At 31.7% G+C, this 27,254-nt stretch overlaps 5 protein-coding genes across 7 annotated transcripts in view; 2 read left to right on the top strand and 3 right to left on the bottom strand.

Annotated features, from left to right (window-relative positions):
- The window catches only part of LOC124495929 (uncharacterized), a 32,307-nt gene extending 22,429 nt beyond the window's left edge, over nt 1-9,878 (top strand). For 2 of the 3 annotated variants that reach the window (XM_075733554.1, XM_075733555.1), the window contains exons 3-8: nt 2,912-4,014; nt 4,087-5,472; nt 5,541-5,813; nt 5,888-7,893; nt 7,963-9,042; nt 9,114-9,878. In XM_075733554.1, coding sequence (XP_075589669.1) covers nt 2,912-4,014; nt 4,087-5,472; nt 5,541-5,813; nt 5,888-7,893; nt 7,963-9,042; nt 9,114-9,433 — 6,168 coding nt within the window. In that variant the 3' untranslated portion in view covers nt 9,434-9,878. The remainder of the gene's footprint in view (nt 1-2,911; nt 4,015-4,086; nt 5,473-5,540; nt 5,814-5,887; nt 7,894-7,962; nt 9,043-9,113) is intronic. The other variant, XM_075733556.1, reaches the window with a different exon arrangement.
- A 49-nt stretch (nt 9,879-9,927) lies between these two features.
- LOC124495494 (uncharacterized) lies at nt 9,928-12,000 on the top strand. The gene has a single exon (XM_047058884.2). It carries the CDS (start codon nt 9,975-9,977, stop codon nt 11,955-11,957), a length of 1,983 nt encoding a protein of 660 aa, XP_046914840.2. The 5' UTR covers nt 9,928-9,974; the 3' UTR covers nt 11,958-12,000.
- On the bottom strand, nt 11,965-13,933 carry LOC124495495 (uncharacterized). The gene is made up of 3 exons (XM_047058885.2): nt 13,702-13,933; nt 12,232-13,642; nt 11,965-12,174 (listed from the first exon to the last, which is right to left on the bottom strand). The coding sequence occupies exons 1-3, from the start codon at nt 13,828-13,830 to the stop codon at nt 12,035-12,037; spliced, it is 1,680 nt and encodes a 559-aa protein (XP_046914841.1). The 5' UTR covers nt 13,831-13,933; the 3' UTR covers nt 11,965-12,034.
- A 149-nt stretch (nt 13,934-14,082) lies between these two features.
- LOC124495460 (uncharacterized) lies at nt 14,083-16,157 on the bottom strand. The gene is made up of 3 exons (XM_047058844.2): nt 15,963-16,157; nt 14,491-15,907; nt 14,083-14,430 (listed from the first exon to the last, which is right to left on the bottom strand). The coding sequence occupies exons 1-3, from the start codon at nt 16,086-16,088 to the stop codon at nt 14,291-14,293; spliced, it is 1,683 nt and encodes a 560-aa protein (XP_046914800.2). The 5' UTR covers nt 16,089-16,157; the 3' UTR covers nt 14,083-14,290.
- A 127-nt stretch (nt 16,158-16,284) lies between these two features.
- LOC124495461 (uncharacterized) lies at nt 16,285-18,146 on the bottom strand. Its single transcript, XM_047058845.2, has 2 exons — nt 17,507-18,146; nt 16,285-17,433 (listed from the first exon to the last, which is right to left on the bottom strand). The coding sequence occupies exons 1-2, from the start codon at nt 17,826-17,828 to the stop codon at nt 16,400-16,402; spliced, it is 1,356 nt and encodes a 451-aa protein (XP_046914801.2). The 5' UTR covers nt 17,829-18,146; the 3' UTR covers nt 16,285-16,399.
- Nucleotides 18,147-27,254: the final 9,108 nt, after the last annotated feature.

The following is a 27,254-nucleotide window of genomic DNA, read 5'->3' as shown; positions in this document are numbered from 1 at the left end:
CAATTGTTCATCATAATCATCATCTGAAGTTATGTTTTATGATATTTTCTTTCATTGACTCTCCCGTAGTTTATTGTTGTTGTTGTTGTTGTTATTTAGTCCATGTTTTTTTCAGCCTAAATAAACGGTGATTGTATCGTTACACAAAAATTTAAAAAAAAAAATAATCTACAAATGGTAGATTGATATTCAACATTTCACACAAATATATACACACACACACAGGATTAATCATTGGAAATTGAGAAAAAATTTAAATTTCAAGAAAAAAAAATCATTGAAAAATTTAGATTGAAACCTGTTGCATGAATGAATGAATGAATGATTTGATTTGATTTATCATCATCATCAAAGATTAAGGTTTTTTTTCTGTTTTATTTACTCTTTTTATGTGAATTTTTTGTTTGTTTGTTTGTTTATTTGGTACATCTCTCTCTCTCTATTTCTCGTTTCTGTTTCATTATCTCTCTCTATTGCTGTCGCTGTCGATGATGATCATCCTTTTGAATGTCGATTTTGTTTTTTTTTTTTTGTTTTTCATTTTTGCCACACACAAAAAACATCTGACACTAATCATATATAGTTATTATCGCAAAAAAAAATAAAATAAAATTCGGATGTTGAACATCCGTTGTGTTCTATCTATCTCTTTACCACACACAATATTTATAAAAACAAAACATTTGTTGTTTGTCACATAAAAAAAAATATAAAGACAATATTTTCATTATTATATTTCAAACACCAAATTGATTGAAATCTTGGTGGTTGTTTGTGTGTCTTTGTGTGTATTGATTTTAATCATTCAATTTGGCCATCATTTTGTTGTTGGTGTGAAGAAATGAAAAAAAAAAACAAAACGAAATTTTTTTTCCCAAATTTTCTTTCTGTGGTCTAATTTTCATCGTTTTCTTTATCATCATCATAATCATTAGCCGTTGTTCTTGTGTTTGATTTGGTTTTTGTTTTTTGTTTTTTCCCCATTGATGATTCAAATCTCTTTTGTGATCGTGTTTTATTCGTTCGTTTTTTTTCGTTTTGACAAAAAAAAAACTGTTTGTACGAGAGAAACACATACAGAGCGAATGAGAGAAAGAGAGTTATCAATTACACACACACACACACACGCGCATAAATCTTTCAATCACACACATACAATTTTTTTTTTTTTTTTGATTTCTGAATTTTGCCACTTGACTTTTTTTATTTTAATGTTGAACTACACATATGATGATGAGAACAGTAAAACTCAAAAATTTTTTTTTTATTTGTGACTCTTTTTCATTTCACATTTGTGTTCATAAATGATGATGCTCTATGTGTGTGGCTGGCAGGCAGCAACATGAATTTGTGCATTGGATAACCATTTTCTAGAATCGATTCAAATGCCAAAAACACACAGCCACACACACACACACTCTTTATGTTTGTTCGAGTGTCTTTTTTTTTATTTATACTTTTTTATGTGATTTAATTTTCAAAGATTTCTTTTCGTTGATTATGTGACAAACAGAGATTGAATTTCAGATCATTCTCTTTTCTTTTTTTGATCATGAACTCTGAATTATTTGCTTGCCTGATCATTGCACACCCTTTCAAACGGGTCTTTAAATTTTTTTTTTTTTTTTGAATTGAATCGAACGAAAGAAAATCATCAAAAATTTTTCTCACTAAAATAAACCCAAAAATTGTAAAGAACCATTATTTGAATCAAGCAACCGATCAGAATTGAATGAATTAAAATGCGTAGGAAGATTGAATCCTGTTAAATTCATTCATCTGTGTGTGTGTGTGTGCGCGCGATAATAATAATTTATGTCATTGACACCTGAAATCAATTCTTAACTTCTTCTTTTGTTCTATATATGTGTGTGTGTGTTCAACCAATGATTTTAAAGAAAAAATAAAAATAAAATCGACCGATGATCGAGAAACAAATGAAAAAAAATACGGTCATCAATTTGATTTCGTTCAACTTTGACGAACTATTTCATTTCTCACATTCAAATATTCGCACACACACACACACCGTTGATTTGATCAATTTTTCTTTTGTTTTGTTGGCATTTTTTTTAAATTGAAAAAAATTCAAAGAAATTACTCAATCAATGGCAATCAATCAATCGATAATTTCATCAACTTCATCGCCATCATCATTATCATTATCAACAAGACCGATAATGACGACGACAACAACAACAACAATGAATCGTAAATTGAAAACATCGAAAAAATCTTGTTGTAATTATGAAGATTTTTGTTGCCATTGTTGGCTTAATCTATTTGATAGTGGTGCTGTTGTTGGTGGTGGTGGCTACAGATACCAATATCCTGTCATCAATGTTGTTGTTGATGATGATTGTGAAAAATCATCATCATCATCACTAATACGTCATCATCAATATCATTCACATAATAATTATCATCATGATGGTGAACGATATTATTATCCATCAAATTATTATATACCAAATTCTATAACCACTATTTCAACAACTGGATCAATGAATAATTTTATGAATCAAAATTCTAGTCATCATCATCATAATAGAAAAAAACTTGAAAATGAAATCATTGGCCAAACTAATCGATCGATATTTTTTCATAATAATAATGATTATGTCCAACAACAACAACAACAATTAATGGGCAATACATCCTGTCTTCATTATTTATTTGATCAAGTTTGCCCTGTGTTCAATGTAATGTGTTTGATTACAATGGAAATCTAGAACACACATGCAAATAAATAAAATAAAAACATAAACAGGACAAAACAGAGAAAATACATTGCTTTACTTCAATAATTTTTCTCATTAATTTTTATTTCATTGATGATTCTTTTGAAATGATTGTCTCACTAATCAATTTCCTCTATTTGTCTTTCTCTCTCTCTCTCACACACACATAGTGCCTAAAAGAATCGCAAAAAGTTTCAGTGATTGAAAGGAAATCCTCTTCAACTGTTGCGACAACTGCTGCAAACAACAACAATAATAATAAAATTGGTGCTGCCGTTTCCAGTATTAGTGGCCGTCATCATAATCAACATGCTGGTCTTTTGAAATCAAATTCATCATCATCTTCTGGTTCTACCGGAGGAACGACAACGAGTGGTGGTGGTGGTGGTGGAGCAGCAAGTAGTTTTTTTAAATTATTCACCTCATCATCAAAGGCTAAAATACCTTCGTTTGGATTCTCGTCATCATCATCATCATCATCATCGAACAACAACAACAATAATGCCTCATCATTACAGAATAATAATCTTGATCAATCCACTACCACTACGAATAATGTGGCCAGTGGTTCTGGATCATCAACAATATCATCAAATTCATCGCTCAATACTGTTACTATACGTGCAGATTCTATATTTGGCTCTGGTTCGAATGATCCAGAATCAAATTCTATCGATCATCATCATACATATGGATCATCGACAGGCAAAATTATTGATCATCGTCAACAACAACAATATAAAATAGTTAACGGAAATGAAACAAGATTAACAATCAAATCAATATCGGTGGATTCTGCAAATCCTGATGGTAGTCTAATATCATCATTATCATCAACAATTGTTCTCGAACCAGCTATGCCTTCGAATGAGATTTTATTTCGAAAATATTTTACTTTTTATGATCTATTATCTTCAATAAATCTACATAGGTTATTTCTAGACAATTCTATCTCAAATCTTGATGGCACATGTTCATCAATGTTGGATTTATCGCGTGGAACCACACCCACCACCACTAATGCTACGACACTAACGAATTCAAATCAACCAGTCACAACTTTTGAATCATCAACATTATCATCCACTTCTTCATATTCATCCTGTACATCTTCCATGTCATCATCATCACATCAACCTACCACTACGATAAATTCGAATCAGAACAAACATCATTATAGTCAATTTCATCATCATCATGCATTTCCAGTTCCATTTAATCAGACCGATATTGGTAATGAATTACTTGCGCCTAGTCCCAATTTTCTTAACGAGTAAGTTTTTTTACATTATCCAAATGTTTGTGTTTTATTTTTTAAAATTTATCATCATTTCATTATCATTAGAATTGGATGTGAACCACAATATTCTATTGAATTGACTTGGAATAACGGTTTCAAAGAGGAGATTCCATCGTCAATGTTACAACAACAACAACATGAAGAATTGTCGTTCGATCCAACCTCAACATTTTTATTACGAAATACCAATATGTCCACCGAATCATCATCATCATTATCGAATAGGAATTTATCTTCTACGATTGATGTACCGAAACAATTTCATCCACCATCTTATTCGAAAAGAATCAACATATTTAGTGATGCATCACCATTTGCTGCATACGCACAACATTCGGTTATGTCAGATCTTTATGGTGGAGCTAACAACACCAGTGTTGTTAGTGGCGGTGGTACATTACCATTGAATCATACTCATTCTGGATCGAAAAAATTGAGTGATCTAGATTTTCAAGATCTTGATGATGGTTTTGGATCACTATCATCGGCTTCGTTGTCTTCAACGTATCCGGGCATGACAAATCTAGTGGTTGGCGGTAGCGGTAGTGCTAGTTCACAATCTACATTTCAATCATCTCTTCATCATCATCATCATCCAGGTTCACATTCACGATGTCCATTCAGTGCGGCAGCTGAAACCTGTAATCTACTTGAAATGGATTATGGCACCAGTTATTATAGGACACATTTTCGTGATTTTGAACATCAAAATTGGTTACAAATCAATGATAAATTTGGTCCAATCATTGTTTCGCTTCGTAAAGAACGTATTAAAACATCAAACAATTCGGCAACCTCATCGTCGTCATCATCGAATTCGTCTTCATCATCAAATTCGAATTCTTCGAATCTTACTGTCCGTTGGAGGGTGATTGTTCGTACAACGAGCTTGATACCATTACGTGGTACGATCGCTACACTTCCATCAATCTGTTTACCTACAGGTGCGCCAGGCAGCGGTTCATTAGATACTAGCAACAGTAGCAGTAGTTCACGACGATCAAATTCTGATCATTTCAATATAAATAGTGTACGTGATGTATTATCATTGGTTGTGCCCAAAAGTGTTAATGTTGCCAATTTCCGACTCGGTTCGCCTACTGTTATATCACAATTGCTCAAACTGGATGAAATGTCACAGAATACGGAATATAAAATTGGTGTTCTGTATGCATATGGTAATCAACATAGTGAAGAAGAATTTTACAACAACATACTCGACTATTCTACATCGTCGAGAAGCTCATTTTATGATTTTCTTGGCCTTATAGCTAGTCGTATTCGTTTAAAAGAATTCAAAGGATATAAAGCTGGTCTTGATGTACAAAACGATACTACGGGTGAATATTCTTGGACCTCAAAATTTGGCCATACTGAGATTATGTTTCATGTTTGTACTGAACTTCCTTTCAACAGTACAAATAGACAACAGTAAGTCTTGATTGAGATTGCCACAAAAACAAATTATCACGGAATTTTTTTCTCATTTCTAAATATAGACTTCCACGAAAACGTCACATTGGAAATGACATTGTTACCATTGTGTTTTTACATGAAAATTTTACTGGTTCACCTTTTACACCTGCTTTGATTAGATCGAAATTTCAACAAGTTTTTATTATTGTTCAACCATTCCAGAATGGAAAATATTTCCGAATAGCAGTGGCTCGCCATAAGTTGGTTCCATTGTTTGGACCACCTGTCAAACCATATTATACACGTCAAGAGTTGAGAGAATTTATTCTTACTAAAATCATCAATGCCGAGAATGCGTAAGTGAATAGAAAAAATGTTTTTGATAATAAGATTTGTTGATAATGCAATTTTTTCTGTCATTCATCCACAGTTGTCATTCCGTTAATAAATTTGCCGAAATGGCCAAACGAACTAGACATGAATATCTGACGGAAATGTGTCAGAAACATTCGTTAACACAAACGGTTGCTCATGTTGATTCAAGCCTTAGTTCTAATTCATTAAATTCATTTAAAAAATTATGGACATTAAGTGCAACAAATAATTCATCTTCGTCAGGCAATGATCATTCATCGTCAAAACATCGAAGTAAATCCGAACTTTTGGATTCGAATTCATTCAATCAATTACCGTATGCTGGTCATATTCTCAATGGTATTAGAGATCCACCTACGTTGAATGGTGCAATTCTTTTCTCCGAACGATGTGCAGGTTCATCAGTACCATCAAGATTATATGTTCATGATTACTATGCTAATCGTGATGTAGAAGTTCAACTGTTACTATCGAATGAAGCAATTCTGGTCATAGAGGTTGCAACGATGGAAGTTATTTGGGCTGCGCCTGTTACCTCAATAATTGGATGGACCGATTCACGTGGTGTTTTTGCTACATCATCCACAAATTGTGTCATATCAACAATTCGTCAACCATCGTCATCAGCTTCGGCGTCCAGTGGTGGTAGTTCGATAAATAAACTGTTTGGTGATAAGAAATCCAAATCAGTTGATTCTGAAACTTCATCAGCCAATCATTGCTCAATGCTCAATGATTCCAGTCGTGAACTTCGATTGTATTATCATCAAGGAGAATGCATTCAGCTAATGCAAAGGCCAATAAATCCAGCTTTGATGAAACAAAATCCCAGTGAATCTGTGCCTTACAATTTGGTGAATGGAAAATTATCATCCAAACAACAAAATCAACAATTAGCTAATCAACGAAATAATGATCCATTTTTGATGCTAATTCGTGTTCTCGAGTTGATAACTCGTAAATCTGAATTGAGAGCCATTGTTATCAAACGTAAATCATCGACAACAACACGATCTTCAAATTCTTCAAAATCAGCTTCCAATACACCAGAACATCGTAAATCATCGCCTCCACATTCATTACCGAATACTATTGAACCACTTGGAATTTGTGGTGGTGAATTTGGATTTCAAATGAAAATGCCCACCGGTATTATTGAGGAGATTTTCGATCAAACACTTTCAATTTATCATCTAGTTCCCGGTTGTAAAGTCATTGAAATTGATAAAATTAGTTTTGCTGCTATGGCTATGGATGAATTACAAGAACTGGTCAATTCATCACTGATCATGTGTCTTACATTTACTCCTTATGATTTTGCTCGTCTACAGCCACGATGTAATTGTCCATGGCCGAAAGCTTTACAACTTCAACACAGACAAAAGTCTCAACAAACTCCACCAAGCGACTATGAAAATGTTACAAAAAGTTTGACAAATACACCATTGAAATCTTTATCATCATCGATGATTGTTTCTTCATCCATGTTTTTACCACCACCACCACCACCACAATCATCTACATCTACAACGTTATCTACACAAAATTCAGGGGTGAAAACGATTCATATTACTCATAGCAATAATAATTCAACAATAACACCACAACAACAAATTGACAGTATTCAACAACAACAACAACAAGTGTCAACAAATGTTTTTAATTTGGTGTCATCAGCGTCATCATCATCATCATCATCAAATTCAAGTTATTATTCACCAAATACAACGGCAACAACAACAATAAGCCATAGTAATCAACAATCTCCATCTTACAGTAATAGTTTTTCTATTCACCAACAGCAGTTATATTCGGCAAAATCTGCAACAAGTTTAAATCAATTGTATCATCATCACCACCATCACCAACAACAACAACAGCAACATCAACAATCGCCAATTAAAATTGCATCATCTGGTCAAAATTTAACATCATCACCGCTTACGACTTCAACTTCACTTTTTCAACATCCACAGCAGCAGCAGCCATATCGAACATTGTTAGCTAATCGTTCTGGACATTCACAAACAGCAATTACGACTCAACCGTCTACATTGAAAGGTATGTGATGATGGTTTAATACGAAATTTTTTTTGCAATAAATTGTCTTTTTTCTTTTGACGTTTGCAGATAATCTAATTCGATTGATTACAATGGATGATTATAATACGAATGGTAGTTCACCAATGAATTCGCCTTCAGCTAAAAGTGATGTGACTCCACTTATAGTGGGAATTGGACAGCATCAGTCAGCTAATGATGGCCATCATTGTCCTGAAATAAACGCTCGTCGACCACAAACAATTGGTGCAAGTCAATATAGTAGTCTTACAACTTCGAACACTCCCATTCATAACAACAACTGCCATGAACAACAACAGCATTATCGTTATTCGCAAGAACCAAAGCTACAGCATGATACCGAATCAGCATATTCTTGTTCCAATTATGCACCAATTGGTACCGGATCAAATTCTAGATATTCAACTGCTTCACAATATTCATCACAAAGTCGAACATCGTCGAATGGATCAAATGCACAGACAACCATTCATGTTAATTCTAGCCATATAACTGTGCCAGTCATTTCTGGTCAACAACAACAGTCAAAGATGATACGAACAGGACCATATGGAAAAGAATCGACAACAGATTTGAAAAATTCAGCTAGTTCCAGTAATCTGACAACAACATCAGCAACAGCTGAAAACAATGATTGTTATCTACTCACAGCTCAACCTGTTCGAGTGGATAGCTCGAATGGCTTATCAGCTTCAAACTCTTCAACGGCCAATAATCTACTTCATCAGCAGCAGCAGCAGCAACAAGTTGAATGTGTCAACAATGATGAAATAATCAATGTTGTAACACCAACGAATAAACCAATGATGAGTCAATCATATGATTGTAATAATCTTTATCAATCTTTATTAACTGGTTCGATTCATTCAGCTGGTGGCGATACAATTGGTGATATTGTATGGCCTTCGATGCATTCATCATTGGTGGATCATCAATCATCATATATTACCAATAATCATCATCAGCAACAACAACAACAACAGATTTGCGCATCAACAATTGCCAACAACAACAATACAGATTCATCATCGATTACTACTAATTGTGATACAAATAGTAGTAGTAATACATCAACCTCAGGTCAGGTTCGTCATCAAGTTGTCGCTGCACAACATCTTACCGAAGAAGGTACACACACACACATTTTTGTGAAAATTTAAATTTAAAACTTCTAACAATTTATTTTTTTTTATTAACAGTTCGGAAATTATCATTGGAAAAAGATGTACTCAATGATACGATATCAAAATTACGTGAAGAAAATCAACGATTACATTTAGAATCACAAACAGCATCGCAACAGCTTCGAAAATTGACCGAATGGTTTTTCAATTCAAATCCAAATGCTTCAACAACAACAACGACGACAACATCATCGTCGACTACTGTTTGTGAACCGTCATCATCTACAAATACCAATACGATCACAATCTCGATACCACAACAACAACAACAACCTACAACAACTTCAACTTTAATTCCTATGACGACGACTACTACTGAACAAACAAACGAATAACGCATTCAGATACACAAAAAAAAACCAATTTTTATTTGTGATATTTTCATTTAGGAATTTACTAAGCCTCCGCACACCTTAGCGAAACTTACCATCATCATTATACCAATTGATGTGAAAAACAATCGACCACCACCACTCATTGTATTTATTTCAAACATTTATCGATTAATTTATATTACCAACACCTTTTTTTGTACACAAAATTCTCATGTATACAAGTCATTCACTGTATCCAATGTAAATCAAACACACAAAAATTGATATATACCTTTATGCACATAATGCACGGAAAATATTTTGCTCATCCACCATCACATCTCTTTGATTTTGATTTATTTTTCATTCCACATTTTTTTTGCCACTATTAATTTTTTCGTTTCTTATTTTCGCAATCAAATTATTGATCAATTTAATAATAATAAAAAAAATTTATTTAATTTGATTAATTGATTTATTCCACTTTGCTATTTGGACTATAAATTGGAATTTAAATTTTCGCTTTGTTTTACTGTGTTTTTTACTGTTATATTGTTTTACTATGTTGACCAGATCTAAATCTTCAATGGCAGGCAAGAAACAAAAACGATCATCAACAACAAGTTCAAACAACAATCTTCAAGAACGTGATCGCCATAGTAGACATCGATCACGATCATCAACATCATCTAGATCATCGTCTAGATCATCATCATCAAGATTAAAATCAGAACGTATTGATACACGATTATCTCGATCACAAATACGACGGATTGCCGATTTGGTCAGTAAAAATGTATTTAAATTATTTATTTGTTCAAAACATCAACGATTAATGCGTAAAGCATGTAAAGAGAATAAATTGCAGACTTGCTGTATGAGTAATCATATAGCGAATTCGGTTGTACAACTTCAACAGCAACAGAAACAGAAACATCAGCAGACCACCAAACAAGGACAAAAATCTGAACAATCAATAATTTCAACACCACGTAGCCGAACACCGCATGGATTTATCAAGATGATCAATTCTAGTTGGTTAAATTTAATGAAAAAATCACCAACAGCAGCAACAAGTAGTAAATCATCATCGGCAAAAACGAAACATCAAAAAAAATCTTTAACAAAACAAATCATCAAAAGTAAATTGCAATCAATTTTGGATAAACGAGTGATGATTGAAAAAAGTCCTGAACACAAATCACCACAGATGAAGGAAAAAGAAGCCATCCAGCAGTCTAGTAAATCTCTTGTTGTCAACGATAGTATTGGTGAGGCGAATGTCAAATCTCTTGCTATTTCAGATTCGACTGTAGCAAAGTGCGAACAAGATAAAATTGCCGACGAAAAAAGTCCTGTGGTAGAAAAAATTCTAACCATTGATCCAACCAAAGAATTATTGAAAAAAAATTCAGAATTAAAATTGCCATCTAGTGAGGAAGGTGTTGGTGGTAGTAGCAGTGGTGTTGTTGAGCCACAAATCGAAAAAGAGCAACAGAATTTGATTAAAATTGAAAATGAAATTCCCAATGAAAAGACTAAAGAATTAGCTGTGGCCTCTTCGGAAATAATAAATGATGAACCAAAAACGAAATCGTCAATAAAATCAAAGATAATTGAAAATGATTCGATTCAAAAATCACGAGACTCAGTACTACCAACACCACGACTATCTCCTGAAATCAAAATGGATGAAAAAAAGCCTGTAATCAATTCAACGATTGAAAAACCAATTGAATCAACGATGGAAAAAGAGTTGATGACGTTACCGAAAAACCTGAATGATCCGGATAATACATCGTCGGCTAATAAAATGATGGTGTCGATTTCAATCGATAAAGATGATAAAAGTAAAGTAATTGAAAATCATTCAACATTGAAAAAAATCAACGATATAAATGAAAATGATGGCAGCTCGTTGAAATCAAAAATGATTAATCATATCAAAACGACAACGACGACGAACACTCCGATCAAACCAAAAACTGTGGCATCAACAGTTGTTTCCAAATCAATAATGCAATCACCATTATCTAGGAGAAAAACCAAGTCTTTGATGATGAACAAAGTCAAATCATCGGATAATAAGACATTAGCATCAATTACAAAAACAAGGAATAAACAATTACGCAATTCGGCGGCCTCTAGTAATAGGTTAACAGCAATACCGTCGCCAATGAAGAAATCATTAATGATTACAAACGGTAGTAAAAAAGTTGATGCAAATAATAAGAAAATCACATCGATTTTGAGCAAAAAACAGGCACCACAATCTTCTTCTTTATCGAAAAACTTGAACGATAATAATCCAAAGATACGATCACCCGAACTATTAACTTTTTCACCTGGTTTAGTTACACCAGATTCTTCGTGTATGATGAGCCACGAATTGGAGGATGCGCCCAGTTCCAAGATCAATTCACAAACTGATTCATCTTCACTTCATCAACAAAATGATAGTAGTTCATCAGCACCATCATCCGAAGAAGTCAATTGTCAATTAATTGAAAAATCACAACAAAACCCTCTGACAACTAACCAATGAATTTGAATTTTTTTTTTTTGAGAAAAAAAACTTTATTTTTTAAACATTCATTGTCTATGAAAGGGTTATTTATGCGCTTATTCAACCGGTTCGGTTAATAGTTCATTTTCAACCCATTTACGGCAACTTTTACGATCCACTTTGCCGATCGATGTTCGTCCCAAATGTTTGACAAATTTTACGCCAGCTCGTAGTCGTTTTTGAAAGCCAATATTTTCTGTATATGCCATAATTGTTAATTATTGTTGTTACGATACACACACACAACACTTACCTTCTGTGAATTTGATCAATTCTTGTTCAGTAACATGATGGCCTGGACGAATTTCAACATATGCTCTTAACAACTGTCCATCGATTTGATGTTTAACACCGACAACACATACAGCACTGACTGCATGATGTCCGGCTAAAAATTCTTCAATTTCAAACGGTGATATACTCCAATGTCTAAATTTGATCATTTCTTTGATTCGATCCATGATGAACAGATTACCTTGCTCATCCAAATATCCTAAATCACCACTATGATACCATCCTTGAGAATCGATTGCTTTGGCGGTAGCTTCTTCATTTCGCCAATAACCTACAAATCTATGTGGTCCTCGGGAACAGATTTCACCAGGTGAGTTTGGTGGTAAATTCTGACCAGTATTCAAATCGATTATTTTCACTTCAGTATTACTGCATGGACGACCAACTGTTCCAGGTGGATCGGTATCGTCCATAAATACGCAAGTTGGTGCCAACATTTCACTTGAACCATACATATTGAACATCATTACATTGTATTTTTTCTTTATTTCATCGATATGTTCTTGTGGAACTTTCGAACCACCGAATGATATCATACGTAATGATTGAAGATTGTAACGTTGATTGAAATTTTCACGTGCCAAATCGGTTGTATGACTTGGTGAAATAACCAATTGTGTAATTTGGTATTTTTCCACTGAAGATAGTAATCCTTCAAGTTCCGAATCCGGTTCAAGCACCAATGTCATTCCATAGTAAAGGTTATAAAAACCAATTAGTGTACCGGAAACATGTCCCATTGGATACCAGAATGAATAAACTACTGGACAAATAATTGGTTTATATATCTCAATTAGTGCCACAGCTGTTTTATGGGTGTGAATCACTCCTTTTGGTTGTCCAGTTGTACCCGATGTAAAAACAATAAATAATTGGTCATTTTGATCGGTTTCAAAATAAGGAATACGTTCTAAAGAATCGCTTTGATTTTTTGGAATTTGTTTCAACGATAATATTTGTTTAGGAGCTTTTGAATGCTGTTGTAATTTTTGAATCAATTCTGCATCATCATTCAAATCCATTACGATAATTTTTTTCAACTGTTTAATAGCAGATGCATATTTTTCATTATCAAGAGCCGGCATCAAAACGGTTTCGACATGATGACGATCCAGAATCAAAATGGAACCATTTGTATCAAGTATCTGATTGGCTAATTCATAGGCTCCATTGGCCGGTGTGACCGGTGAAATCATTACGCCCAAATAAATCATTGCCAATTGTGAAACGAGATAATCGATACAATTGTCAGCGAAAAAAAGAATCACATCTTGGTTGGTGATTCCTGATTTCAAAAATCCATTGGCATATTGTTGAATTTTCCGATTTATTTGGCTATAAGTTAATTTTGTACCATCTTGTGAATCAATCTGAAATGAATGTTGTTTATTTTAAATCTGAAAAAAACAGAGAAAAAAAATTCACTTACTACAGCTATTCGATTTGGATCTTGACTCGTTATTTTTTGATGTAACAATTCACTCAAAGTCAAATTAGAAATTTTAATTGGTTCACGTGTTGTTTTAACGATGAATTGTTCGTCAATTTTTTCCGGCATTTTGATCTTGAACTTATTCCAAAGTATAAGATGGTGACAATTTCACAAAAATTTTCTATATTTTTCCATCGTATCGTAGGATTTATATAACCCGCTTTTTTGATTTCATCGAAATTGAAATAGTTTGATTTCAATCATTTTTTTACCACAATCAATCATCGATTATGATAATGATAATATTAGTTTGCCATTTTGTGACAACTTTTTGTAAATAAAATGTAATATGATCATTTCACACCAATATAGATGTTCTTTTCAATATTTTATTTTCTGATAAACTAAAGAAAAACGAACGAAATTTGATCATTTAATCATATGTCTCTGGTACAATTTTTTTTATCCAAAAAAAAAAAAAAAATCAAAATAGAAATAGAAATGATGATTATTGTTGTTTGCACTTGAAAAAATTTGTACTTTTCAGCTTTCGAAAACTTCATCAATGAAAAGTTCGAAAAAATCATCATTCGTCTATTTCGGTTATCAATTCATTTTCAATCCATTTACGGCATTGTTTTCGATCAATTTTTCCAATGGATGTTCGTGGTAATTTATCGACAAATCGAACACCGGCTCTAAGTCGTCTTTGGAAGGCCAAATTATCTGTAAAGGTGAAATATTCAATTAATTATTGTGTTATCTTTTAAGTGAATTCCAGGTTACCTTGAACATTTTTAATCAATTCTTGTTCGGTCACTTGATGACCTGGCCGAATTACAACATATGCTCTTAACCATTGTCCATCGGTTTGATGTTTAACACCAACAGCACAACAGCTATCAATAGCTGGATTTTCTAATAAATATTCTTCGATTTCATAGGGCCAAATACTCCAATATCGAAATTTGATCATTTCTTTGATTCGATCTATAATATAAAGATTGCCACGTTCATCATAATGACCTAAATCACCAGTATGATACCATCCTCGAGAATCGATTGCTTTCGCTGTAGCTTCTTCATTATGAAAATAACCAATGAATAGATGTGGTCCACGAAAACAAATTTCTCCCGAACAATTAGCTGGTAGATTTTTTCCCGTTTCTAAATCAATAATTTTCATTTCACAATAAGGTGATGGTGGACCAACACTGCCAACTGGTTCATTTACATCATCACCAGTGTTATAGGCACAGTGTAACAATTCAGTGGAACCATACAATTCATGCATTATGACATTATATCGATTACGAATTTCAATAAGTTGTTCTTTCGGTATTTTCGATCCACCGAATACCAATACACGTAATGATTGAAGATTATATTTTAATCGATAATCTTCACGTATCAATTGTGTTGCATGTCCCGGGGCAATTGCTAACTCTTCAATTCCATATTTTTCAACAGATGATAATAATTTATCCAAAATCGGTTCTTTTTCTATCACCAATGTGATTCCATGACATAAATTGTACGCGCTAAACATTGCACCAGAAATATGACCAAATGGATACCAAAATGAAAATCGACAATTCATTAGAATTGGCGTATTTGTTTCAATCATCGATCTTGCTGAATGATGGGTATATATCACTCCTTTAGGTTGTCCAGTTGTTCCAGAAGTATACACAATCATTAAATGATCATCTTTATTTCGTTCAAAGAATGGAATTTTTTCCAAATATTCGAGATTCTCTTTAATTCGTTTCATCGATACAACAGATTTGGGAGACATTGGATGTTTGCTCAATGTTGAAATCATTTCATCATCAGTATCATCATTGGAATCAATGATAATCAACATTTTAAGTCCTTTAACTGCGGAGCAATATTTCTCATTATCCATTGCTGGTAATAAAATCTTTTCGACACGTTGGCGATCCACAAATAAAACAGTACCACGTGCATTATGTATATGATTCGACATTTCAAATGGACCATTTGCCGGTGTCATCGGTGAGAATACTACACCTAAATATATAGTGGCTATTTGTGATGTTAAAAGATCCAAAGAATTATCAGCAAAAAATAAAACCATATCATTTCGTTCCAATCCTAAAGATAAAAATCCTTTAGCATATCGTTGAATTTGTTGATGAAATTGTATGAATGTAAGTTCCATTCCATTTTCCGGAATAATCTGCATGAATTCAATTATTGAATTGACAAAAAAATTTAGAAATTCAAACACTTACAATTGCCGTTTTATTGCAATTATCAACGGTGAATTTTTTTGCAATATATTCACTAAAATTCACATCACTAATTGGTGGGTGTTCTCGTGGAGATTTTATAACGAATTCTTCGATTTCTTTTGTCATTTTTATTTTAGCCAATTTAGTCAATGAATACAGAGAAAGAATAACCTTCGCTACTCGAGAAATGACTTTTGCCTAATCGTTTTATATGTGAAGGAGAGTGTTTCCACTATTATCAAAAACTTATCATATCATATGTCCATCATTCGAATAAGTTCATTTTGTTTGTTTAACAAAAAAAAACTCGTTCAAAGTACGATTGTACCAAAAAAAAAACGTCTAATTTGTTTTTTTTATTTGATAAATAAAATAAGGCAGACAGAAAAAATCATCAATTCAATTTAAATTTTTGAATATTTTTTTTGTTGTTCGTTTCAGAAACCTCTAGGTGTTGAGCCAGGAAACGACAATAGATGAGTAGAATTTCGTTTAGAAACGGTCAAATTTTTTGGTAAACTATTACGACGAGATTCTAGATCTAGTTTACATGATTCAGTGAATACAATTTCAATTGGTACTTGTTGTCGGCGGCTTGCTTCACCAATGATTGAATCCAATGTTTTGTTCCAGATTTTATCCGTACCAAAATCATTGATACGTAAAAATGTCAGATTCGGTAGTTTAGGTATTAATGCAGCCATTCCAGTATCCGTTATCGTTGGTGAAACAATATCCAAAAATGTAAGATTATCTAGACCAGATAGATTAGACAATGCTTGATCATCAATGTCAAGACCTTCGAGTTCCAAAGTTTCTAATTTAGGCAAATGAGTGGCAAATTTATCCAATAATGTTTTTGAATGATTTTTAAGAATCAAACGACAGTTTTTCAAATCTTTCAAATTTGCCATTGGCACAAGCGTTTTGTTGATACGAAAATCAATATGACGCATTGGTGATCGACCATTCAATGTTAATTGTACAAGTTTCGGAAGTTTACCTATGGCATCGATAAGTACATCACCATCGCCCATCCAAACACAAATGTTTACCGTGGTTAAATTGACCGACAGTTTTGTTAATAATTGTGCCAATTCTTTTTCAATGGCAACATTTGCCGTACAAGTTATTGATAATTTAGTTAAACCGGTCAAATTTTCGAGCAATCGGATAAATTCAGGTGTCTTTTCTTTGGTGTTAGCAAACGTAATGTCTAGATGACGTAAATATTGTGCATATTTGGCCGTAAATTGTGACAGCTTTTCCAATTCATCACCATTGATACGTGACCAAACATGTCGCATATTGGTTATTGTTTCACGATGTTCAGCCAACAAACCAATGGCATTATCAAGATGTAAAACTTCAAGATTACCAATCGACGAGATTAATGCTTTCAAACCGACATCCGTTACGCCAGTATTGCCCAACATTTCAAGATGAGCAATAGTTTTTCCAAATCGTTGACCTTGGAATATTGATAAATAGAAATGTATGAATCATATGTGATTGTTTGAACAAGATTGAAAATAAAAACTTACCAAACAATTTAATGGCTTCATCATTGACATTTAAACAGTCATAAATACGTAAACATTGAAGTTTCTGGGCACCACAATCACCGAGCAATTTTATAGCCGATGATGATAATGTTAGGCCACCAAGTTCAAGACATGAAATATTGATTGCTGATAATTTTGCAAATTTTTCTTCATCCAATGGTTTTTGTTCATCAAGTTCATTTTCTTTAGTGAATAGAATCAAATCTTTAAGATTTGTTTCTGATCGATGTTGGTCATCTTCACAAAAATTTCGTTCACGATCACTAAGACTGATTTTAATTGTTTTTAATTCGTTGGACATTTTGTTTGTGTTTTATTCGTCAACAACAAAAAGTTTTGTGTTTGTGTGTGTGTTGAAGACGTCTCCACCAAAGCCACAAAACAATGTAAAAAAATGATTGCAGCCAAACGATTCTTATTTCGATGATTCGTGATCTAAATTTAACTTTTTTTTCTCACTTTTTTGTTTTGTTTATATATGTTTTTGGCATCGGTTCTTGTTTATGGTTCAATACAGAACAAAACGTCGACGCGTTGATTATTTCATTCGAAATGGAAATTCATTAGGCGTTCACATCTACAACAATTCAAGAGAAATTTTTTTTTTTTGTTTTATTTCAATTTCTACATGAAATTGTCAAACACTGATCAATACGAAGAAAATGTATACCACAAATACAAAAGGTATGAATAATTTTATTTTCAAAAGTTTTCGATAGATGGTACTACGTTAGTGTGATTGAATTTTTTTTTCTATTTTTAATCATCATCACACACACATTGAAAATTATCGATTTGACGTTTGATTGATTTTTGACATTTAAATTTCGAAACCCATTTTCCTCTTTGTTAAGTGAAGGTGAAAAAAAAATCATTTTATTTGCCACTGATCGATTCAATGCACAAGCCAATTGATCGTTGATCATTTTTTTTATTCATTTATTCATTGTTTCAATGATTTTAATCAATCAATCAACCATAGAATGCAATCGAGAGAAAAAAAAAGTTGAAATTGAATCATTTGCCTGAAATGAGAGAGAGAGAGAGAGAGAGAGAGAGAGAGAGATAGAAAGTGAAGACGAAACAAACTGACCACAAGATGGACATTATGGCTTCTATCATCACTTATATATTCACTATAATACTACTCTGCTTGTTGGCACAAAACAACGACAATTTTTTTCCGGTCTTTCGATTAGTTTCGTTTTGCTTTCGGTGTTTAGCTAAGTTTTTTTTTTACTATCTTTGAATGAAAATGTTTTTTTTTCTTCTTTGAATTTGAATAGTGGAAAATAAGACATGGATTCATGTGTAGAATAAAACCGGATGATGATTCTTTGAAAATAAAAAAAAAATAAAAAATAAAAGGAACCACTAAATGCATTTGGTGCCATCAGGGACCAGATGTTAATAGTAAACATCGACAACAACAACAACAACAACAATAACAGCAGCAGCAGAAAAACATTGGATGAACTTTAATGTTTTCAGTTCAAATTTTTTTTTCTTTTTTCAGTACGTTTCCGTTCTGTTGAAATTTTTTTTTCTTTTACTTTTTCTTCTTCTTATATATATTTTCTTATGGTTCTCATTCATTTATTCAATTCAATTCAATTCAATTCAATTCAGTCAATTGTCGTCATCATCATCATCATCATCATCGTTTTTTTTTGTTCATTCGATTCACCCGGCGCTTCAAACATTGAATACAAATGTGCGTGTATCTATCTATGTGTGTGTGTGTGTACAGAAGGAGATATTATGCACATACGTCTGAAATAAAAACCAAAAACTTTTGTAATAGATATAGAAAATATTAATTCTGCTAGAATAGTTTCTTACTCTCTCTTTTTTTATTCACTTTCCAAAATGATGACAAACAATGATGATAAAGAACACCCAGAAAGACAGGGAAATGCATTCGTGTTTACTTATCTCAAAGCAAAAAAAAAACTGGTTAACTAGCTATATATGAAAGAGCCAGAAAATCAAAAAAAAAATTTGTTGTACCAAGAAAAAATTAATATCATCAAACAGACAGACAGAACGTACTTATACTCTTTCAGGTTGATTTTTTCCTGAACCGAACGTAAATCAACTAAATCAAATCGACTAAATCATGGCTGAATGATGGAATAAAAACAAAAATGAAAATGAAAATGATTCTTGAATAAATGTAGAAGAAAAAAAAATCAAAATTCAAAGTTTTTTTTTGGTGCTGCTTTTTTTTGATTTAAAGATTTCTCATGTGTGTGTGTGTCTATGTGTATTTTGAAATGTGATTATCATTCATTCCATGTAATCATCACACACACACACAGTCAAAAGAAATTCTTTTTCTTTTGTCATCCGACACACAGTGAACGTGAAATAGATTCCACTATGTAATAGATTCTTGTTTGAACAAAAGAAAAAAAAATTTCCATAAAATGTGACATACATGAGACGACAAAAATTGTATATATATACAGAATCTATCTGGTGATGATATTCAAATGAAAATTTCCAAAAAAAAAAAAAAAAAAAAAAAAAAAATAGGTATTTGCAATGAATGAACACATTTTGAATAAAAAAAAAAATCAAATGTGCTGCTGCTATATTATATTGAACGACCAGGTGATTTCATTAACGGTGAAATAAAAAATCACTCATTAATGATTCATTGATGTTGTCTACATGTAATTTATTCATTTTTTTTCTTCTTCGTTGTTTGTGTGAAATCATCATCATCATCACACATATATAATTAACATTGGATCCATTGAAAAGAAATTGAATATAATCAATATGTTACATAATAGCAGTGATGACTGAGTGAAATGTGTCATTGAATGAATGAATAAATTAATGATAAATAAATAGACGAAAAAAACGTTGTAATATGAGTTTGTGTTTGTGTGTGTGTGTGTGTGATTAGGGTTTCTAGTTGCAAATTTCTCAATTTTTTTAAATTGACATTTGTCATTTTTTCTTTAATGCATGATAATCATCACAAAATCAGGCAGCTGCTGTTTATTGAATTGAAATTTCTTTTTCATTTTTAAACATACACAGACACACACATAAACGCCCATTCGAAAAGAAATTTGATTGATAAATATCAGGTTCATCATCACATATGTATAATTTGCAGAGATCAATTTTCTTTTTCTTTTTTTTCTGACATTATTTCATCACCATATATGTCATTTCATCATGTCAATGATTAAATTGTCACACACACAAGAGAATTGAAAAGAATTCAATAATCCAGAATCTGTGATGATGATGATGATGATGATGATGACATTTTATTTGCAAATAATGAATCCGATTTTTTTTGTTTCGAAAGTCATCGCCATTGAATTAGTAGTAGTGGTAGAAAAATTCTGAAAAAGCATTTCTTTTGGGATTTTTTTTCACCCGAATAGAAAAAAAAATGGAACCAAATCATCATCAAATCTCTTATGGGGATAAATAATCAATTAGGTGTTCAAAGTTGGTGTGCACGTCCACTTGGATAGCTGTTGTTGTTGTTGTTGGATGATTATGAAAACCCGAAATCGAGATATTTCTAGGAAAATGATTATTATGATGATTATGATTATTTTATATCCACCGTCATTAAAAACAATACTGATAATCATCATTTTCTCTCTCGCTCTCTCGATAAGATAATAGAAAATTGTTTTTTTTTCTTTCTGGTGACTTTTTTTGCCTGGGAATTGACAAAAAAAAAAACAAAAATTGAGCAAACCAATTTCTCTCTCTCTCTCTCGCCTTTCAGAATTCATTTCTGTAGTGAAGATAAACTCAATTTGACTGAATTGAATGATGCAGTAGTAGTAGCCCGGTAAAAAACAAAAGAGCCATTAGTATGTCAAATCTTTCATTTTCATTCCATTCATATAAATTATATTATCGAAAACACTAACAAACAAACGTCATTACTACATTGTTGACAAAATCACTAAAATAGGAACCGACAACCAACTACCGAGAGAAAACAAAAAAATAACCGGTCCAACTTGACCAACTAAAACAAAACAAATTATCCGACGACAACTACTGTTGATGATGATGATGATGATTTGGTTTCGTTTTTTATCTTTCGTGGCCATTCAAATTTTTTTTTGTTCTTCACTTGATTTTCAATGAATTTTTTTTCCTTGAAATTTTGTTTGTAGTTTAATTTCCCACATTTTTTTTAACATTTTGTTCTTTGTGTGTTTTTTTTTATTTGCTATGGCTGATTAACGTCAAACTATTTGATTCGTTTTATAAATGAGAATTTTTTTTGTCTGTGTGTGAACAAATCGAAATGAACACGCAATTCCTGAAGAATTTTTTGTGTGTGTGTGTGTGTGTGTGTTGATGGTCAATATAATTCGAGAAAAAGAGAACAAAATGGACAGATAATTAAAGTCGTACGTTTTTTTTTAATGTCAACAATAATGATGATGATGACAATTATTACAATAGAACAGAATTTCTGATTCTGTAGAATAAATTTTTCGAATCGAAATAGATTTCGATTATTGTAACAATAAGTTTATTTTTTTTTCATTGAAAATGAAATCATTGGAAATGAAATGTAAAGAAAAAACCTGATATCATATGATTCACAGAATGGTGATGATGATGATGAATTTAAATAATGAACTTTTTAATTAACATTGAAAAACTTTTATTTATAGACATTGCGCACGAAAAAAAAACTAAATAAATAAATAGCGAATATGTTTCCATTTTGTTTTGCCATTTGTGTAAGTGTTTGTAAAAGTCAAATTTTCTTATTGATTAAAATTCATGGAAAACAATGTGGATGATATTATTCCATTGGTAATAGGATTTTTCAGATGAACAAAAAAAAGTTTCAAATTAGACGACAAATGACAGTCTTTTAGTCTTTCAGTAGCTGATTTTTTTGTTTGTTTGCTTGTGATTTTAATCCCTTTGCATCTTGTGTTGGTGGTGGTGGTGCTGGTGGTGATGGGTTTTGTTTGTCAGCCACCGCTGGCCTTGTTGTTTTTAATTAATACACAGAATCAGAGTTTTTTTCAGATGACGATGAAAATCTTACTAGTGATACGTGTTTTAGTGTAATTTGTGAATCATTTTCTCTAAGTGGTGGTCAGATTAGCTAATCATCAAAAATTTATTCATTTCTGATTCTTTTGAGAACCAGAATGAAACTTTTTTTTAACATTCAACTTGGGATTTACCCATCAAACGAATGATAATATGTACGCTAAACACGAACATCAAACCAAAATGAAAACCGTTTTTTTTTATTTTGATCCCAATCGAATCGTTTTTTACTTTAACACCGAAAAAAAACAAAACCAAAATCAAACTAAACATCATCATCCAATGCACCAAAAAGGTGGTGAAAATCTTTTTTTTTGTTTCTATACCTATAATGGAAATAATCTAAAAATAGACGCCTAATCGTCATCATCATCATCATCATTCATTCATTCATTCATTCATTCGTTGTTGTCAATAACGTTTTCACGTTATCATTATATAAATTGATCCAAAGTGAAACATTGAAACACAAAATAAAAATAAAAATTAAAAAAAATGAAAGTAAGTAAAAATCATCATCATCATCATCATTATTATAATTACAACGACCAAGTAAATGATTATCAATTATTCATATTAATAATAATCATTACGAATAATTGTTGTTGCCTAGAATTTTTGACTTTGGAAACTTGGTGAAAATTTGTGATGTAATCAAATTTAATTCTACAGCATTTTCTCTCTCTTTCTCTCTCTATGTACATATCGAGAATATTCTCTATCTCTCTCTGTGTGTGTGTGTGTGTTAGATGTTAATTGAAATTCTTTTTCTTTTTCTGGTCCACATTTTTGTTTTAATGCACCCGAGAATTACCCGAAAATATCCAAACATTTTATCCACTTCAATAATAACGATGATGATGATATGCTCGAATAAAGATGAGATGAGAAGATGATGATGATGATAAATAAATGAATTGAAATTGACTTTTGCTTTGTTTTTGGTGGTGGTGTCAGTGGTGGACCACTAGATAAATTTTGGAGAATTCTTTTATCAACAACAACAACAACATTCATGGCCAAAAATGTTGATAGTTTGTATTTGGAATCATCATCATCCACCACCGCCAACGAAAAAAAAACAAAACTTTTCGATTCTTTTATCCATTCATTTGTTTCTATTAAATAAAAATCTAAAATCATTTGGAGAAATGGATGCTTCTTGTTTCATTGAATATTCTGTATTATTGTTTTTGTTTGTGTCTCAGTGTGTGTGTGTATAATTGGTTATTCAACTATTTTTTTTTTGTTTATTTTCGTTTCACCGGAACTTTTTGTGTTTCATCATAATGACTACTGTAAACATATATTTATTTATTCTATGTATAAATGATATAGACGACCGAAATGGACATTGATAAACTTTTCCACTTTTGCTAATAGACACCAATTCAAATTTATTGTGTTTGGACCACACAGATCAGTGAGTCTTTTTTCTTACTTGCAAAAAAAAACCGAATTGCCCACTCACATACGTTTCATCAACGAAAAAAAAAATTCTATACCCAGCAATGAATTGAATTGAAACGTGACCACATCACACATCGTTAGTTAATCTCATATCGTTGCAGTCGTTGTTTTGTTTTGTTGGTTGACAAAAATCCATATTTTACTTCACAATTGAAAACAAAAAAAAAAGTTGACAATTCAATTGGTGATGATAGATTAACTGGCTAGATTATTATTTATTTTTTCTTTTCTCACCAATATTTATCATCAATTCATTTATTCTTCATTCATTTGATGATGAATGGACCAAAAGAAAAAAATGTTTCGATTGTCTTTTTCTCTTTCAATGGTGGCTAATCGATCATTTATCGATATATCAAATATTGTGATCGATTAGCCACCATTGAAAGAAAGAAGAAGAAAAATCAAATATCAAAGATAAAAAAAAGATTTTTATGATTAAATAATAATCATTAATTAGATTGATTGATTGATTGATTGATTGCTGTTGTTGTTGTTGTTGTGGTGGTGGTGGTGGTTGTCATATTCAATTACATAAAATTAACTGTAGATGCTAGTGATGGTAGTGGTCATCCTGATGATGATGAAAAAGAATCTCACATTTCATCCTGAAATGTACTTTTTCACATTCTGTTTTTTTGTGTACAATCAAAATTGATTGATTTTTTTTTCATTGAAAATTTTGAAAAAAAATTTCGCTATTGAACACTTTGGTCGATATATAATTTTCAAAATTTTTTTTTCTCAATTTATTTAACGGGAAAACAAAATGTTTTCCACTCTCGTTTCTCTCTCTGTGTGTGTGTGTGTGTGTGTTTGCCGAATTTTTAAATCACAAAATTCATTCATTCAAACAACAATCAGATTTTTTTTTCATCCATTCATTCATCGGCAACGGCGGCAGCAACAAAAGTCAAGAGTTTATTTGATTGAAAAAAAAATGAAATGAAATATGGGCTTTTCGTTTCTTGTTATGTTTCAGTGTGTGTGTGTGTGTGTGACTGAAATTCTTTTTTTTTATCGAAAGACAAATTATCCCACCAACAACTACTACTACTGCTGTCGAGGTTGAAAAATGTCGAATGATGATGGCGATGATGAAAAAAAAAAATTAATTATCACAAGTTTCATCACTGAGCAGAGAAAAAAAAATCAATTAATTTGGATCAATGAATATTATTTTTTTTTTTTGCTGTTTGACATTTACAATGTGGAATTTTCTTTTTTTCATTTCATTTATTGGACACCATTTTCTGTAGCTCATCATTGATACAAATAAATGAATGAATCAAGCAAAGAGAAAAAAAAGAATCTGATTGAATCAAATTAGCAATGTAGAATATTTGGGCAATTTTTTCATTGAAAATTGATTGTTGTTTTGATTATTCGATTTTTCAATGTCCGGTGGACAATTTTTTTTTTTTGCTTTCCAATACAAAAAACAACAACAAACTTTGAATAAAAAAACAAATTTTGAGTTCGATTCAGTCTCTCTTTCTCGATCATCATTATTATTATGATTATGATGGACATGCACAAATTTGGATTTCAATACATTTCAAATTCATTTGTTCGTTGAATAAATATGAAAAACTTTTTTTTTGTTCCCATCCATGTGTATAATAACAACAAAACAATAAAATGTCAAAAACTCAAAATCAATCCAATCTATCTACCTACTGGTAATGTTTTGAGATTCTTTTTTTTCTACCAACAAATATCTGATCATTATTTTGAAATCATGTTCAGTTTGTGCGCATTCTCTAGATCCAAAACAAAACAAAACAAAATTTTCGTCCTTTTCACTCTTCGAAATATAAATATATAGATTCAATCCGCCCCACACACACACACACACACATACATTCAAGAATCGGGTTTTTTTTCAAATATTTGTTTTTGGCTCAAATTGGTGCGTGTTTGTGTTTGTGTGTTTGTGCCGCATCATGAACAACAACGGCGACATTATTCATCTATTGGGCACCATCGCATCAAGATGGCTTGCCCGGTTTTCTCGTTTTTTTTTTTTTTTTGATTTTTTGATGTGCGCGAATTTCTTCACTTTCTGTGTTTTTTTCAAAATGAAAAAAAAAATCATCACTGATTTCATTTGAACACAATCTATCAATTTTTATTTCAACAAAACAAAAAAAGAAAAAAATTTCAAAATTTTCCTGTTGAAAAACTTTGTTCAAACATTCATAATTATGTGATGATTGAAATTGAACAAAAAAAATTTTGACCACAAACTGACTGTGACTGTGACTGATTGAATTACTTGAATTCTGTATTTTATATTCCCTTTTTCATCAATGGTTTTCATGTGAATTTTTTTTTTTATTTCGTGTGTGTGTGTGTGGTTTGCGCAAATTATATTTTTCTGGTAAATAAACGTTCATTATCTGTGTGTGATTGTTAATTGAATGTCAATTACAGAACCTGCAGAAACGTCAACTATTTTCACGAAAAAAAATTTGAATGAATAAATGAAGCGTAGACAAAGAATTTTCAATTTCAAATTTATCTGTCATCACGCTGTTTGTTGGTGTTTATACAGAATCTATATTCTGGCTTCAACAACAACAACAACAACAACAACAAAAATTTAATTTTCTTTTTCGCGGCTTGTTGTTATGGCTGCCGGTGATATTGTGTGTGTGTGTGTGTGTGTATATGTGGTTTTTTTCCAGGTGTGTGATAACCTTTTTTTTTGACAACGAAAAAAAAGTAAGAAGAAAAAACCAAGGTTTATTAAACATCAAGATTTCTTTTTTCTTTTTTTAGTTTAGATTTAATATCAAAAAACAAAACAAAACAAAAAAAATTCGAATTCAAATTCAAAGCTATATGCACCCAATGTAACCGTAGTAGTAGAAAATGAAATGGAACAAAAAAAAATTTTCGATTCAACCAAGTTACTAACGTTCTTAGATTTTGAAAATTGAAATTTTTTTTTATTTGTTTCTCAAAATAAATGTCTTGTTGTTGTTGTTGTTGATGATGATGATTCCTAGTAACCATTATCGTTATCATAATCATCATCATCATCATCATTTCGATTATATGGAAACGAAAAGAATCGAAAAAACACAAAAAAGAAACAATCATCAATGTTTCTATATCATCAGTGTGTGTGTGTGTGTTTTTTTTCAAGAACTTTTTTTTCTTTGACAAAAAAAAACAATTT

The sequence above is a fragment of the Dermatophagoides farinae genome, chromosome 8 (genome assembly GCF_024713945.1).
Source record: "Dermatophagoides farinae isolate YC_2012a chromosome 8, ASM2471394v1, whole genome shotgun sequence".
Taxonomy (NCBI): Eukaryota; Metazoa; Arthropoda; class Arachnida; order Sarcoptiformes; family Pyroglyphidae; genus Dermatophagoides; species Dermatophagoides farinae.
The sequence above is the reverse complement of the archived record's forward strand: the minus strand, read 5'-3'. Positions and strand labels throughout refer to the sequence as shown.